At 54.6% G+C, this 16,764-nt stretch overlaps 3 protein-coding genes across 4 annotated transcripts; 1 reads left to right on the plus strand and 2 right to left on the minus strand.

Moving 5' to 3' along the window:
• The first annotated feature begins 497 nt into the window (after positions 1-497).
• On the plus strand, positions 498-9,527 carry PAQR6 (progestin and adipoQ receptor family member VI). 2 transcript variants are annotated; one of them, XM_010564086.1, is made up of 9 exons: positions 498-1,162; positions 5,554-6,035; positions 7,271-7,379; positions 7,608-7,735; positions 8,037-8,242; positions 8,352-8,478; positions 8,692-8,788; positions 8,893-9,037; positions 9,160-9,456. In XM_010564086.1, the coding sequence occupies exons 3-9, from the start codon at positions 7,329-7,331 to the stop codon at positions 9,429-9,431; spliced, it is 1,026 nt and encodes a 341-aa protein (XP_010562388.1). In that variant the 5' UTR covers positions 498-1,162; positions 5,554-6,035; positions 7,271-7,328; the 3' UTR covers positions 9,432-9,456. The 2 variants fall into 2 exon arrangements, with proteins under 2 accessions (XP_010562388.1, XP_010562389.1); XM_010564087.1 differs by lacking the exon at positions 8,692-8,788 and having other exon boundaries at positions 9,160-9,527.
• A 1,440-nt stretch (positions 9,528-10,967) lies between these two features.
• On the minus strand, positions 10,968-11,858 carry BGLAP (bone gamma-carboxyglutamate (gla) protein). The gene is made up of 4 exons (XM_010564088.1): positions 11,786-11,858; positions 11,446-11,490; positions 11,294-11,360; positions 10,968-11,097 (listed from the first exon to the last, which is right to left on the minus strand). Exons 1-4 carry the CDS (start codon positions 11,844-11,846, stop codon positions 10,968-10,970), a joined length of 303 nt encoding a protein of 100 aa, XP_010562390.1. The 5' UTR covers positions 11,847-11,858.
• Positions 11,859-12,669: 811 nt separating this feature from the next.
• Positions 12,670-16,760, minus strand: LOC104829733 (polyamine-modulated factor 1-like). The gene is made up of 5 exons (XM_010564180.1): positions 16,621-16,760; positions 16,382-16,487; positions 15,813-15,913; positions 14,849-15,044; positions 12,670-14,441 (listed from the first exon to the last, which is right to left on the minus strand). Exons 1-5 carry the CDS (start codon positions 16,758-16,760, stop codon positions 14,388-14,390), a joined length of 597 nt encoding a protein of 198 aa, XP_010562482.1. The 3' UTR covers positions 12,670-14,387.
• Positions 16,761-16,764: the final 4 nt, after the last annotated feature.

Consider the following 16,764-nt stretch of genomic DNA (forward strand, 5'->3'; position numbering starts at 1 on the left):
CTCTTCCAACATCAGAGAGAAAAGGAAACAATTATGCTATTTAAAAGGGGGGGAAAGCTCTTAATATAATTTTTTTTTCTTTGAACAAGCATATTTATTTCCTTTCCCTGTCCCCCATGGAGTGCGCTCAGTGCAAAGGGATGTTGGCCTGCAAGAAGAGAGCAGTCTGAAGTGCCCTGATGGGCTTGGTGCACATCCTTGCTCTCCTAACAAGCTGCATGCTTCATGAGCAACAAGAGGTTAGCCGGGCTGCTTGAGAGAGGTGAAAAGGACTCTGTTCCTCCTTCCCTAGTCCCTCCTACTTCTTTGCTTCCAGCATTAGACCTTGGAGAAAAGGAATGGAATCCAGCAGAGTTGCTGGAAGAGAGAGAAGAGCTGTGTGGGATTTAAACGCTGATAAGGCTCAACCACTTGGCTTGAGTGCTGTGACCCTGGGATGGAGCAGACATCTCTGAAGGATCCAATGCCTTTTTTTTTTTTTTTTTTTTTTTCCCCCCCTTCCCCTTCTAAATCTTGCAGTGAGGTGTGGAGGAGGAAGGAGGATCTCAAAGCCATTATCTCTTTTTCTGGTTGTTCTGACACACTGCTGCTGCTATGCCGTGCTAGAGAGGGTGGCAGAACTTGAGTGTAACCCCCCTCCTCACATCCCTCCAGGCAAAGGCAGTGCAGTGACCGCCATTGCCCAGGACTGAGCTCACAAACCGTTCAGTGCTTTTAGCATCCCAAAAAGAAAGGATGATGCTACCTGGACGGATGCTGGAAGAGCTAATTCCCCATGTGACCTGTGAGGGACCTTTCAGACCTCCACCCTGACAGCATCTCAAGCAACCTGTGTCTGACATCCTGTCACATGCTGATGCTGGGAAATGAAGAAACGGGTTGCCCCCAGGACAGCAGAGCAGTGGGAGATAGCTGAACGGCCTCTTTGTAGTTCATCTGTGTCAATGTACTCAAGAAACAGATGTCTCCATCCACATGAACTAACAGCAGCTATGCAAGTTAAAACCACTATCTTCTACGTTTGCGCATTTTTTCACATGGGTCAGCCAGAAACTGCTACAAAAGGGTTGTAATATGGAAAGACAAGTAACATACTCCAATCTGTGCAGACTTCCTAGCATGATGCATTGTACTGGAGTGGCAGGATGTTCCTTGTTTTCAGGTAAAAACTAAAAAAAAAACAGCACAAGTCCCAGAGGATTCATTTATATTCCAATTTCAGTTCCTTTGCAGCATGCAGCCTTGTAGCACAGCAGAGAGAAACGCCAAGCTTTAAGTTACAGCTGGAGCTGGCCGTACAAGGTCCATACCTTGTGGTCTGAAAGGCAAGTGGAGGCTGTAGAGTGGCAGAGTTTCCCTACAGGTTTTTACTTTTGCAGCTTCTCCTGAAACTTGCAGTGCTTTCCTAGGCTAAGCCAAGGAAACAACATAAGCAGAACGGCAGGTCAAAGACTATAGCTCATCTTGGGTGTTCTTAGAGATCCAGGATGGGCTGTGAAGCTTGTCAGTCACTCTTTTCTCCAGTGCTACCAGTGTTTTTATTTTAAGCCATTTGTTTGTCTAGCTCATTATTTTTGTTTGATGGGGTGGGAAAAGAAAAGAGAATCACCTTGTGGGACTTGTCCTTCGGTGTATGAGCCAGAGCAGTGTGGTGAAGTGGAGAGCAGTCGGCTCCCCTTCTGCCCCTCAGTCGACTTGGAGAGTGCTGCTCAGTTATTGAGATACACTCCTTGTTTGGTGGAAGCCTGGCTCAGTGGGATTGCTTTTTTTTTTTTTTTTTTTCCTTCCCCCCCTGCTGCTTAAGAAAACCATCTACCTTGCTGCAAAGCACATCAGAAGGGTCTGTAGTCTGCAACTCTCTTCTGGAGGTCTTGAGCTGAAGCCTGGTTGTGTTTGCAGTCCTGAGAGGCCTAATTGTCATTCCCTTCTGGCTGCATAGTGCAAAGTGTGCACTTGGGGTTGGTAAAAAAAAGAGCATTGCTTGGCTGAAATCAAAATAGTGAGGAGCTGGAGGCATTCCTCAGCTTTGCTCTGGGCCAGGTATTCCCTTGTCCACAGCTAGATCTTGAGGGGAGAAAAGAGCAATGCAAGTAAAGCAGCAACCAAAAGGGAATGCCTGTCACGCCAGTCACAAGTGTCTTGGTTCATACAGCTCCCCAGGCCGCTGGTGGTGCAGGATGAGAGCTGGGAGTCAAGTGCTATGGTGTCAGGGCAGTAGACGAGGTTGGTGCTGTCATTGAACGGGGTGGGAGCAAGGGGTCACAGTCCAGTACAGAAGATGGGCTAACACAGTCCATCCGTGTCCTGAATCAGACTGGTGATTTGTTTGGGCTGAACACAGAAGTCAGTTTAAGAACAAAAGTAAATAAACTTAACATTTCTGTAACAAGATGTTGTTGCTGAGCTGCAGTGAGCCCACTTAGGGGCCACATGGTGAAATCAGAGGGCTGCTTTCTAAAAGACAGCAAGGCTGTTGCCTTACTTTCCTCATAACCATCTCTTAGTAACTGCCCTGGTCTCCTGAGGGTTTTTTTTAATATTACCCTGAGGTTTTGCACACCTGGAGAGGAGGAAAACACCCTAGCCCTTCAATGGGGAATCTTAACTGCCCAGTGGCACCTTTCAGTACACTACCTCTGGGCTGAGTGGGGAGGGATAGTAACCTTTTAAAAAAGGCACCTGAAAGATCCATGTGCCACCCTGCTTCCTCTCCAGAACATGCAACTACAGTTGAGGACCTAATGAATTTTTTTTTTGGATGCACATCCCCACTCAGAGATACACAAAGCTGAAAAAGTGGGAGACTTAAAAGCTCCAGAACAGCACAGCTGCAGAGTGGCCTTGGAAGATGACAAGCTGTGTCCTCTGGGAAGTGTTGCCTTCTAATGGAGGCTCAACTTGATGTCTTTAAGATTGGGGTAAAGGAAAACACTTCTTAACCCCAATCCCAGCACTCGTGATGAGTTGGAATACCCTCCCTGGGTATAAATTGATACAGATCTGCTATGTCCAAGGGCCTGTGCCAGTTTGCCCCACACGGGATTGGTGCATCTCTTCCAAGTCCCAACCGAGAAGCCAAAAGCAGGAGGCCAACTTCCCTGGCCTGTTGTGTTGCTTGCTGATGCTAAGCAGTTCTCCAGGGCTAAAGGAAACTTGGAAGGTCAGTACAGAGGCTCCATGTATCCTGGCATGCTGCTCTGCCCACGGCTCCTGAGTGCTGTGGCTGGGGTTTCCTGAGAGTTCACCACAGCATATTCATGCCAGCCTGAGAGTGAGCCACAAACTGACTCGCCAAGCTAGCGTCATGCGGTGATGGAGCTTTGTGAAAGCTAGCTCTGGTCCACTGCTAATCCATATGGTGCTATTTCGGTACCAACTCAAGGCTTGCTAAGACCAGCTCCAAGCTAGTCCCGTAACGCCCACTGTGCTGGGAAGGAGAGAAAAAAGAAAAACAATCTTGTGGGCTGAAAGCATTGTTTTTAATGTGTTTTTGTGTGTTTCTTGGTTTTGATTTTCTTTTTGTTACCACCATGTTGAGCTCTTGGAAGTTTATAGGGTGACCCCAAGCTGGGAGAGCACAGGTTTGTGGTGGTTGAAGCTCGCTGGGTTTCCCATGGAGGCAGCGCAGGGGCCAGGGGCTGTCCCCATGCCATGGTTGGTGGACACAGTCACTGGTGCTTGTTGGACTTCTGCTCAGTGGTTTCATGGGCTGTGCCAAGCGACTCTTCCTCTGCTCCCATCCTTGCTCAGCTCGATGCCAACCTGCAATGCCTTGGATCTTTGCTTGCATCTTATATTTTTTTTTTTTTTTTTTTTTCCCCTTGTCATCCAGCAGAGCTAGCCAGTCTGTCTGGGGCAGAAAACAGGGTGGGGAAAACGGGGTGGCTGCAAGAATGGAGAAGGGCAGGAGGGTTGGCACAGGATCCCTGTGTCACTCATCCTGTCTCTGCTGGCAGGGAGAGGGCTGTTGCTTGGTTTGAGGCGAGGGACAATCATCTCTCCCTCAGTCCTCCTTTTCTAGCACAAAAAAGCCCAGCCTGTGGATTTGTGCTTAGATAGCTCTCACTGGGGGACCGATGGGATGGCTGTTGGACCCCAGCTGGGACGAGGAGGAGCTTGGGGGCTTCACGGCATGTGTCTTGACTGTGATCCGAACACATCGACTAGCTTAATAAAATATGAGATGTTTGTACCTCTTGTTTTGTGGTGATTCCCAGCCCAGCCCTTGTTTTTCCTACGCAGTCCCAGAGATGGGTACATTTTTTATATAAGAATCCACGTTCAAATGTGAGCTTTGCTGACCAAACTTTATGCTTTTCAGAAAAAAAAAGCTTTGCCATTCCCAAATCCTCTGAATGTTATTTGACTCGAGTGAAGGAAGGCATAACCTTGGTTTGCTTTTGATTTGATAGGATGAAATGTAGGTGGGTCCCTTCCTTATCCCTATAGCAGGAATAGTATTTCCTTTGTTCCTTTCCTCTTTGCTCACTGCCTTTGTGGTTCAGGATGAGTTCATCTTGCCAGGACTCTGCATGTTGCTGCCCACAGGAGCATCCCCAACCCCAGCAACAGTGCAGTCAGCAAAAATAACTGAAGTGCTTTATTGGGCGCCTTCTCAGCTTGGTTTTAAAAGGGGGAGTGGAAAGTATACATTTTTTAAAATGTGTGACTTTTAAGTGTTAATTCGAGGTGCCTTTAAGAGGCTTGGTTTCAGGTGCAGAGCTGGGCAGCATGCTTGAAGTCAGGCTCAATGAGGGTCCATGCCAGGCACTGGTGACTAGGGAAGCTGGGAGTGTGTGTTTGGGGGGGGGGGGATCTTCCATTCCCTGTATTCATTCACACCAAAGCTCCTTTATTTGCTCTGTTAGTGGAAAGCATTGAGCCAGGCACCAATATAATTTACTCTTAGGCTCCAGTTCTTTGGAGGCTGCCAGCAGTGGGAAGGTCGGAGAGGGAGGTTGTGAAAAGGCAAATCCGGCTTTCAGTCTTTAGTGGGAGAATAAGCCATGGGCGACTTCTTCCTGCGGGGTGAGACGTGCCCTGTGTCCCAACGCCACTGCCTGCGGTGGCACAAAAGGGACCTGTCACTGCCAGCTCTGTCCCCTCCAAAGGGGCTAGAAAGGCTGCTTCTAGCTTGCAAGGTCTGTGCCAAGACGCTGCCCAGCATTAATGGCCTTGGTGGGGGCTGTGGATGTGCTACCTGCCCTGTTAACAAACGCTCTGTGACTCCGTTTTCAAGTTGGCATAGGCAGCGTGTTGCTGCAAGGAGTGCCCCATCCGTGGGGGTCTGGCCCACACCCCTCACACTGGAAATGAACTGAAGGGTTTGCTCCTGCAAAACTGTAACTCTGATGAAGAGCTGGGACTCCTGGTCCTCCTGTTCATTTGGGTGCCGAGTCCTTGGAAAGCTGCAGGAGCCTCCCTCTTTCCAGCCCTGCTCAGCCCCCATTCCCCACCCTCTCTGCACCTCTGCTTCCCAATTCTCCCCACACAGAGATGGCATTTCCCTGCGCCAAATAGGTCCTCACCCAGGGTTTGCTTTGCTTCACACAGGTTATTTTGGAGGGGCTTTTCAGCACTAGGGCCTGCATCCCTGCATGGATAGAGCAGGCCCCTTTGCAGGCAGGCAGCAAGACCCCAAACCCTCCCACTGACCTCCTGGCAACGCCGGCCGGAGAAACGCAGCTTCCCCTTGGCCAGGGCTGCCAGTGCACCAGAGCCCTGTATGCAGATCAGCCTTGTGCCTGTGGCTCTTCATACTGAGCATGGTGGATTTGAGCTCCTCGTCCTGGGGAGCTGTGGCTCCCCACGCTGTGCCCAGCACCCACGGCTGAGCCGGGAACATGAGCCCTCTGGGGGTAAATAAATCCCCAAAGATGCGGGCTTTGAAAGCATCAATCCGGCTCACAGTTCAACCCTCCACCTCCTGAACGGTGGCTGCATCTGACTGCGGCGTGGACGTCTGCTGGCTTTTGCTCCCATGGACTGAGCCTGAGCCACCTCCAGCCCTCCTTGTGCCAGCGGGACGCCATCAGGTCAGTCGGGGATGCTTTCCCAAATGTACTTTTGCTTTCTGCACCTCTTTTCATTGTGCTTGTGGGACCCTGCGGTGTAACCTGGTGGGTGTTTGCTGTAGGTTCCTGCGTGGACCTGGCACTCGGCTCCACCACCCGCCCCAGCTCTCCCAGCTGAAGAGCTTGTTGGCATTTAAAGTCTGATGCCCGGAGCCACTTTCCAATAGTTCCTCCACCGACGCCCCCGCCATGCATGGTGAGGGATCTTGCATCAGGGGGGAATTGGGGGGGATTTCGGCCAAAGCAGGCAGCAAGGCCATGGCAGGACAGGCAGCGTGTCCAGCACAAAGTTCCCGTTGAGCCCCCACAGAGAAGCCCTGACTGCCCCTTCCACCAATGAGCAGGAGCTGCTGGGGAGGGACATTTTGGCAAATTTCCACAGCCCAGGAATGCGGCTGGGAAGAAGGGCTGTGAGCGACAGTGGTGGGGCTGAGACCCCTGGCCCGTGGCGGCAAGGAGGGGGCTCCCAGCACAGCATCGCCCACCACCCCAGCAGTGCTCCTCGCCGGCTCCACTCAGCAGGGTGGTGGGAAGTGTCTCCGGACGCTTTCGGGTTGTTTTGTTTTTTTCCTTCCTCTCCCCCTCCTTCTAAACCATTGGGTGAGTTTTGGGCTGCGGAGGGTGGGTGGGAACACTCAGGACTGCCCTCATGCTGCTGGGCTGCTTTCCCTGTGCCGTGCCTCAGTTTCCCCACTGGAGAAACCCTTCCCCAGCCGCTGAGTTCGGTGTCCTGCTTCATCCTGGCCCCTGCGTAACACAACCTCTTGGGCTGGACCAGGGCTCGGGGGGGCTGCAGGGCATCCGTGGGGCTTTGCCCCCTCCACGGTGGCCTGATCCTAAGCCTACGTCTACCAGGGAGATCCCCAGAGCAAGTAAACACCGTCAGGAGCCTCCACAGGGAGGGAGGATGCAGTGGGGTAGGGGATGAGGGCAGGATCTGGCTTTTTGCTGCAGCCCCCACCCGTGGCCCCATCGTGCTCACCCCATCCTGGGCCTGGGGGGGGCCTGATCCTGCTCAGACACCCCACCCACACCCCCACCATGGTTCTCTGGAAGAGTCAAGCAGGGAGCAGGCTGTGCTGATCGCATCCCTGGAAAAAGCCACTGACCCGAGCCAAGACCCCACCTGGAGGTTGCTGTCTTGGCTCCTGCAGCCCCACTCCTGTCACCCAGTGGACTCTGTCCCATCTCCGCAGGACATGGGCTGTGGCCCAGCACCCCGACGCCTCTAGCTCTGAGCACCTCGGCCCTGCCATGCTGACGATAAAGCTGCCGCAGATCTTCAGGGTCCATCAGGTGCCTCGGGTACGTGTGGCTGGGTGATGGTGCAGCTCTGCCCCCAGGCTTTTCCCCGCAATTCCCTCATCCAAGGTGGAAAATCACCTGGAAAACCACCCAACCTTGCTCCAGCTGGTGAGAGACTCCCAGCCCATCCTGCCTCAGTTTCCCCACCCACCACGAGGCCAGAGCAGTTCTTTGGGGCTGCCCCACTCCCCCTGGCATGTCCTCTGACCAGCCCCACTGTCCCTGCAGATCTTCTGGGAGGATGGGATCATGTCAGGGTACCGGCACCCCAAGAGCTCAGCCCTTGACTGCGTCCTCAGCTCCTTCCAGATGACTAACGAGACAGTCAACATCTGGACACACTTCCTACCGACCTGGTGGGGATGGGGAGAGGGACGGAGACAGAGATGAGGATGTGAATAGGAATGGCATTGGGCACAGGGTACAGGATAGAGACAGGAATCGGGATGGACCTGGGTATGGAGTCAGGGACAAGGATGGGAATGATGAAAGGATGGAGATGGGAATGGGGACAAGGATGGGGACAAGCATGGGGGTGAGGAGGGGATGGAGATGGGGACAAAGAAAGGATGGAGATGGGACTGGGGGTGGGGACAGAGACAGGGATGGGGATAGGGACAGGGATGGATCTCACCTCAGTATATGCTGTGCCTGCAGGTATTTTGTGTGGCGCTTCCTGGTGCTCTCATCCTCCCTGGACTTCTGCCAGGAGCCCTACCACTGGCCCCTGCTCATCTACCTGCTGCTTGTCTGCCTCTACCCCTTTGCCTCCAGCTGCGCCCACACCTTCAGCTCCATGTCGGCGCGTGCGCGCCATATCTGCTACTTCTGTGACTATGGAGCCCTCAGCCTCTACAGCCTGGGTGAGACACTGCAGAGAGGAACTGGCATGGGGATAGGGATGGGGGCAGGCATGGGGGGCAGGCATGGACAGGGAGCCGCTGGCCCCATGATGCTGCATTTCTCTTGCAGGCTGTGCATTTGCCTATGGTGCCTACACGATGCCAGACCACTGGGTTAGTGGCGTTTTGCACCATTACTTTGTCCCCGTGGCTGCTTTTAACTCCTTTGTCTGCACCAGCCTCTCTTGCTACTCCCGGTATGTTTTGGGTAAAAGCGCCAGCGCTGCAGCTGGATGGAAACTGGCGCTGGAGGTTTCCTCCTTCTCAGCGTTGGGGTCCTGCAGAGTGTCCCTGGGGAGGGTCCCCCTCCTCAGGCAGTGGGTCTGGCCCAAAGCCAAGGTGCTTGCAGGGTCCTCGCTGTGGGGGCTGGCAGGGGTCACTGCACCCCCTTCCCCGTTTGCCCTTCACAGCTTCCCTGAGCTGGAGCATCCCCGGCTGAGCAAGGTGCTACGGACGGCAGCTTTCGTGTACCCGTTCCTCTACGACAACATCCCGCTTTTCTGCCGGGTGAGTCAGGGTGTCCCGGGGCAGGAGTCAGGTGCCACCACCACAGGGGTCACAGGGTGCTTCCAGAGGTGGTCCCAGCCTGTTCCTCACCCGTCTATCCGCAGCTTCTCTTCTGCTTCTGGAGTAACTGCGCCTGGAATGAGGCTATGGCCGGGTACTGCTACCACCTCCTCTTTGCACTGCTCACCGGCTTCCTCTTCGCATCCCACCTGCCTGAGCGCCTGGCACCCGGCCGCTTCGACTACATTGGTGAGCAGCAGCCCCCAGTGCCACAGCTCCAGTCCCCCCTGCCCCCAAAGCAACCCCTTGCAGCAGGAGCTGGGCAAGGAGTCCCAGCACCCAGGGGTGACATTGGCCTCTCACTCCGGTAGGACACAGCCACCAGCTCTTCCACATCTGCGCTGTGCTGGGCACCCACTTCCAGCTGGAGGCCATCCTCTGTGACGTGTGCTCACGTCGGGCCTGGCTGCAGGGCCGCCTGCCTGCCCCCGGCCTCCCCGGCACCTTTGGCACTGCCGGACTGGCCTTTTTGGGCAATGCTGCCATCATCGGCGCCTTCACCGCTGCCTTGCCCCGGGTGCCTGGCAGCTTTGTTAGCCCCCCAAGCGTCCCCAGTGAGGCTGGGCGCTCTAGGGAGCTGTGATGCTGTGGGGTGAGTGGCTGGGCTGCAAGGGGCTGTGGGGACCCAGTCGTCCTGGCACCCCCCAGAGCTCCCCCCCACCCCCAAGTGTGGGGAGAATAGGGTGAGGGGCTCAGACACCTGGGGCTCGCTGTTGGATATCTTGGGGTGTCATAAGATGAAGTGTGTCCCCCCCTTACCCTGGTCCCTCTGCAGGCAGCCAAGCCACCCACCCGCCCCATCCCCATGCCTCAGTTTCCCCACCTTTTAAATATGGCTAATCGTACTCATCACTGCAGGGAGGGCACTGTAGCACACTTACGCTGCACCTAACCCATGTAGCAGCCTGCACGGAGGCACCCTGCCTCAGCCCCAGGGCCTGGGACCCCCAAATCCATGGACCACCGCACTGGCCCGTTTCCCAGCAGGTTCAGCGCAGTAACCCTGGGGACCCGTGTGTGTGTGTGCGCGCGCGTGCGCATGCACATGTGTAGCCAGGGTTGTCACAGCCCAGCAGGGGTGAGCTGCAGTACCAGTGGCCCTGATGTGATGTGCACAGCTCCAACACAGTGTGCATGTCCTTGCTGCAGCATGCATGGCCCCTCTGCAGCCCAGCCATTGCTCAGTGTCAGGCACTGGATCTCTGGGCACAGGCAAGGGCTGAGGGGTCTGGGGCTGGAGGCAGAGCTGAGGGATTTGGCCTTGAGGTGAGGGTGCAGAGGACTGGCAAAGGCTATGTTTTGTAGGAGCAGGGGTCAGTGCCTGGCATGGAGTTGGCCCCAGTGCCCTGGCTGAGCCAGGTAGCTTGGGGCAGGGGTCCTGTGCCATGGGACCCCAGGAGCCGTGGCCAGGGCCATACAGGAGATGAATTTGGGGCAGGGGAGGTATGTTGCCCTGTATGGGGAACCCAGCAGCAACTTTGCAGGTGGTTCAGGGGGATAGGAGACACAGACCCCAGCAGCCCCCCAGCATGAGGCACGCGCACGCGCACGCGCACACGCACATGCATGCTGGATATGCAGGAAGGACCGTGGCTGGGTACAGCACCATGCATGGGACTAGGGTCCCAATCTCCCCCACTTCCCCCGCCAAACCCAGCCTTAATGAAATGGCGGTTTGCTAAGGAAATCCTGCCGCTGGGAAGGGTGCAGGGCTCTGGGGCACATCGAGCAGTCCCTCTGCCCCCTAATAACCCCACGCTTGAGACAAGCAGCTTTAAATTAAACTGGAATAATGGTGCAAGTGCTGAGCTCATCATTGCCAGGGACAGACACCGGGTGGTGACGGACACTGCTCTGCCCTGGAGGCTTTGGGTGTTGGGAGAGGGAGGAATAACCTGGGGGTCCTCAGCCTCGTGGGGATGACATGGGGCACGTCCACGGCGGTCTCGCACCTATCCTCTCAGACTAGGAACAAGCTGGCTACACCATTTGTGCATTTATTTCTTTTCATGGTTAACAGAAGGGGGTGTAAAAGGAGGGCTGCTCGAGGGAGGTTGGTGCTCTGAGCTCAGACCCAGCACCTGCAAGGCCACAGCATGGCTGGGGGGGCGTGGGGGGGCTAGACGGGGCCGTAGAAGCGCCGGTATGCTTCCTGGAAGCCGATGTGGTCAGCCAGCTCATCGCAGTCAGGGTTGAACTCACACACCTCACGCTTGGCCTCCAGTGGGTCACGCACGGCACCATAGACGCTGCTGGGGATGGATGAGAGATGTTGGAGGGTCCGTGGGGGCTGGAGGCTACTGGGGCAGGGCCCAGCCAGCAGGGCCCCTCCCAAAACCAGGATTTCATTTTATGATGTGGTGGATGGGGAATGTGTGCTCCCCCACCCCAATGTCACCCAGAGGGGGGGGACACAGTCCCCAGCACAATGGGGTCAAGCACTACCTGTCATAGATGTAATTCCTCTTGTGTCTCCGCACCACCTCGGCGCTGGCGCGTCTGGAGACGAAGGCTGCGGGGACATAGCAGGGGGTCATGGAGGGCTGGGTGCCCCCATCCCTGGGACAGCAGGGACAAATCCGGCCACAGACACTCACCTTCAGAGCTGGGCGAGTCATCTGCGCTGAGGGAGCGGTCAGCAGCTGATGGATGGCATGGCACAGTCAGGGCAGCTGATGGGCTCTGGAAGGCCCTGTGCAGGCTGTGCCCTCACCCTGCTCCTCCTTTTGGGGCTCTCATCCCAACTCCCCCCGACCCCTCACCCAGACCCCTGCCAAAGGGTGTCCCCATCCCTGTCCCCCTGCTCCCTCCGCCCCAAGGCTCAGCAAACCCCTCTCCAAGCCCCTTTGCTCCCTCCAGCTCACAGCAGATCCTTTCCTACGGCATCCTCCCCGCCCCAGCCCCCATCACCCTGTTCCGTCCCGGACTACCCCGTACCTCTGCGGCAGAGGCCAAGAGTGAGAAGGGCCAGGAGGGTGAGCAGGACGAGGGGCTTCATGGTGCCTCTCTGCACGGGTGCTGTGCTCAGTGCAGACCCTGGTCCCCGAGAGACTTTATAGGATGCTGCGACCGCCGCCAAGGAGGGGCCCCGCGGTCCTGCCAGGGTTATTTCCAGCACATCCGCCGGGGCCGGGAGCCGCCAGCACAGGCGGCAATTGTGGTTTGGGGTGAACTCAGTTCCCCCTTGACCAGCCAGAGCCCACAGGGAGGGAAACATGGCCCCAGGCCAGTGGAGATTTGCTGGTGGGCCCTAGCCCTGCCGGCCTGGCAGCACTCAGTCCCCACCTGTCCCTAACTGGGATGGGAGATGGGGCACTGGTGGGACCCCTTACTGCACTCCCCAGTCACTGACTGGTCTGTCCCAGTTCCCACTGCTGGATCCCAGCAGGGTTGCTGCCACACTAGGAGTTTCCTGCCAAAACCTGTGGGGTTTTCCTTTCCATGCAGGGCCACTGGGGACTTGTTGGCCAGTTTTTGCCTCGGGGACCAGCATGTGCTCCTTCTGTGGCATCATTGTCACAGCCCCTTGCCGGGGCTGACTGCTGTGACCCAGGACGAGAGGGTGAGCAGGCGCCCTGGCCCTCTGTCTCCACGCAGGTCTCCCATGCCACATCCCATGGGCAGATGCTGTGTGCCAGGGCTGGGGCCCCAGGCAGTGCCTGCTCCCAGAAAGAGGACCTTGGAAAGAAGTCCAGCACCTCTTAAAACCCCAAAACAGGACTTTGAGAGAACATAAAGTGTGCTACTGCTGTGGTTCAGGCACCGAGCAGAGGTGAAGGGGAGCAGAGCAGCTGGAGATCTCTTGTTCATACATACTTTTACTTCCTACTCGCCAGAAGGCCCCAGCAGTGCTCAGGGTGCTCACCCACCTCTGGAGTTTGCTCCTATTTAACTCCAGGAGGGCTCCAAGCAGTAGGAGCCCCCAGGGCCACCTGGGGTGACATTCCTCTTTGGGATCCTGACCACTTTCCAGACTTTCAGATCCTATAAATCCCAGCCCTGTCTTGAAAAGCGGAACCAGAGCCTTTGGGGCGGAGGAGGAGAGAAATGCTGAAGCCAGAGCCTTTGTCAAACAAACCCATAAACTATAGAGTATGCAGGCCAAGCGCATGCAGCAGGAGCCAAGACTGGGGGAACAACAGCTCCAATTTATTTAGATTATAATGCAGCAAGGGAAGTCTTGTTTACGACAGAAGGAAAATATGCCTAAGTCAGTCAGTCGCAGTCTCTGGCTGCCTCTAATTGAAAACAGAGGCTTGCGCTTGGTGGAAATCGCCACTGTTGTTCTCAGAGTTTGTATTACTTCCCCACCACGCAGGGCACAGTCTCTCCTTGGGATGGCAGGCACTAACAGCCGAATTGCACAACAGGTGAGGAGGAACAACAGGTGACCAGAGAACCTGCTGCCCTTGGCAGATTTGGTGTCTGTTGGAATTAGACTCACCATCAGTCTGTGTCAGGCTCAGTAAGACTCTCCTCGTTATCTGTCCAGCCCAGAGGAAGGACTTTTTCTCCATTTTGAAGATACGCCTCGCTTGCAGGGCTTCACTAATGCCCCACCAGGCAGACTCCAGTGAGTCCCGGCTTCCCTGGCTGGCAAACTTCTGATGAGACGGTAATGAACAACTCCAGATGGGTAAAACCAAACCCAGTTTGGTTCCAGGAGTCAACATGCAGGTTTCACAGGAAAACATTAAATCCCTTTGCCATGAGCCCACAAAGTCGAGGCAGGGCCATTCTAACCTCTGCTCATCTCCACACACACAACGGCACCTCCCTGGATCCTTCACACTGCGGTCCTCAGAGAAGCGCCCTCAGTGCGTATTGGCTGGGAGGGGAGCAGGGTTGGAAAATAACTGGAAAAAAAGAATAAATGGCAACGAGGAACTTGCTGTGATAAAGCAGCTGCTGACATGTCTGTTCTGATGGGTCACAGGTGAACAATTGTTTAAACACACGGATACTGAAAACGAACACTGCAAAAATGCGGCAAGAGTCTGACATGGCTATTTATGCTCCAGCTGTACAAAATGCCATGGTAGCATTTACCCAACTGCGGGCTTTGTGTGCTACAGCTTGCTGGCTCCTCATTCCTGTGCACAGCACAGCCTCTGTGCATAAGGCACCTATTTTTCTCTAATGCACATCTGAAATACCTGCAAGGTCACAAATTTGGCTTTAGTCAGCTAGAGTCATGCCTGTCACAGTGCTAAAAAAGCGTGTGAGTGTACAGACATGCTCTGGCTATCAGACCTGTAGGATTCTCCTCCCTGTTGAGCTGGGCAAGGAATAGGAAATTGTCATCTATTTCCAAAGATCCTGCTGTGTTCTTTTTTATTTCTTCACAAACTTTGATCTAATTGTGCAAGTCCAGCAGCTTTTCAGTCCCACTGCAAGTTTCTTCTGGCCTGACAAGAAGAATGTGAGTTTGCGTGGTTTGTATACGCCACATACAGAGTCCCGCTTCCCACCGCGTTGTCCACGCTTCAAAGATGAGGATAAACTCCCCCCATGAAACCTGCAGAAATTCCCCACGTCCTCACTGGGGCTCCTTGAATGTCATGATGAGTTCTCGTTGCTCTTTACTAATTGCCTGGAAGGAAAACAACCACCATGGAACTCAGCAAAGTGTTTTTTTCCGTAGATGCCAGCGGTCAGGACACAAAGCAAGGTGGTAGAAACACAGCGTTATATACACTGACGTCCCCACCACATACGGAATACAACCCACTAATCTCACAGGCTCACCCACAGAAACCCCCATCCAGGGCACAGGAAAAAACATCCAAGATCTCCAGTGAAAATGCCCAGGCCTCCCAGGCCAATTTTGGCAGTATATGGCTCTTGGTGAGGCCTTTGATAACTGGAGGGCTTAAATATAGTGCAGACGTTTGCTAGTCAAATATGATATCCTGTGTCAAAACACAGGACAGTGTTTCTTTCAGGCTGATGCTGCAAAGAAAGAGAAGGGGGTTTTATTTGTTTCTTTTTTATTTTTACCTGCCAGGCATGTTTGCGAGCTTGTATCAGCTGCTGCAGCTCTCCAATCCTATTCCTCCCTGCAAGCACAGACTCTGCTACCTTCCTGTTCTCTTCCTCCTTCTCCTTTAGGATTTTCCGCAAGTATGACCTGTGCTTAAGGAGGTACGGCACCATAGCACTGCGAATGTCCTCTTCTGGGATCCCGCTGGGACGCCTGGGAACAAACTGGGATGTGAAACAACCAGAGAGCAACTGTCTCGCATAGCAATTAGTCTCGCGCACCTCAGCTGGAAGCTGAGTTGCTGCCATAACATATCAGCTCACCAACTCCAGCAAGTTTCCTCTGGCACTGGATGCTTGAGGACAGCTAGAACGTGCGTGTCTAACAGGCACCCCATTGTGTAGCCCCCTAACGCTGTACGTGAAGGAACAGGAGGAGTCCTTCCCAAAACTCTGCCATTAGCTGAGGCCTGGAGGCAGGCAGGGTGTAATTAACATCCCCAAACACAGAAACAAGAAGTCGTGATGATGCTTTTGATTAAAAAGACCCAGCCTGTCTTTAGGGTGAAGAAAAGGCAGCGTGTACAACTTCCAGTGCCTGCTGAGTCCCTGAGCAAGACATCCCCACAAGAAGTGTTGATGTGAGCTCTGCTATTAGAACAGTAGCTGTGGCTAAAACATGCCATCAGCCTTTTGAGTTATTCAGGATTGAGTTTACCTCCCCCTGGTCTCAGCAGCACTAACCTCCTCCTTGTGCTGAGAGGAAGCATAGATACATCACCTAGAGAAGCACAGATAAAACTTGTTTTCGGAAGTTTTAGATGCAACAACATTGCTGTTAAGATATGTGAGGTTTAAAAAATTCCCCTGTGGCACAAGGCCTACAGGGCACATCGACACAACCCAAACATCACACGGGAGCTGACTTTCGCCCTTGAAGGAATATGCCTCCACACATACATGCTCCCCAGACCATCCATACCACGCAGGCTCTTCCTGGTTCTTTGCCTCCTCCACCATCTTATCCAGTGAATTAAAGAGCAGCTCCAGGTTCCCTTCATTCTTTACCTCCTGGATCTCATCCTGTGAAGGAAGTACACCACAGGGATTCAGCAGGACCCAAACTGAACTGACACAGGCATCATTCCGCTTGTGAGCCCTCGCTTTTCCCTGGACAATGGCTACATCCTGGAAATCACCATGTATTGAGTCACCGTCCCTGCAGGTATTTAAAAGAATGTAGATGTGGTGCTTGGGGACATGGTTTAGCAGTGGAGCTGGCAGTGTTAGGTTTACAGCTGGACTCAATGATCTTAAGGGTCTTTTCCAACCTAAACAATTCTATGATTCCATGGCTCTTTCTGGAGAAGACAAAGAGGTCTGGAAGAATCTCTGGGGAGCAGTCTTAACTTTCTGCTTTTGCCATTCAAGAAATGTATTTGCTACCCTTAAGAGCAACACGTTCAGCACTTCCACACCTGGGCCTGAAGCCCCTCCGAAGGCAGGCGCATCCCCCAGCCCCTGCCCCTAAGGGTTTGCTTCCCCTTTCACCTTGACAGACGTCTGCAGCTGGGATATAAACTGATCGTAAATGCTCCTGGTCACTTCGGGCTGTAGTTTGTAGAAGCAGCGGTAGCAGTTTGCAAACTTCTGGTAGCTGCAAAACCGGAGGGGCGGGGAGGGGGGGGGGGGGTGTGTGTGTCACTGCCCGGGCCCGGGCCCGGGGCCTCCCCTCGGCAGAGCTCGGCCAGGCCCCGGCTCTCACATAGCGGCCCCCATTCCCGCCTCACCTCCCGGCTGCCACCAGCTTCTCCAGGAAGGTGTCCACCACGGTGGCGAAGACCTCGGCGCGGCCCGGCGTCACCTGGACGGATGGGCCGTCCTCGCCGCCCGCCGCAGCCTCCTCAGGGCCGCTCCGCTCCGCCGCCATGTCC

Source organism: Haliaeetus leucocephalus, unplaced genomic scaffold (assembly GCF_000737465.1).
Source record: "Haliaeetus leucocephalus isolate CR32 unplaced genomic scaffold, Haliaeetus_leucocephalus-4.0 Scaffold175, whole genome shotgun sequence".
In the NCBI taxonomy this organism is placed as follows: Eukaryota; Metazoa; Chordata; class Aves; order Accipitriformes; family Accipitridae; genus Haliaeetus; species Haliaeetus leucocephalus.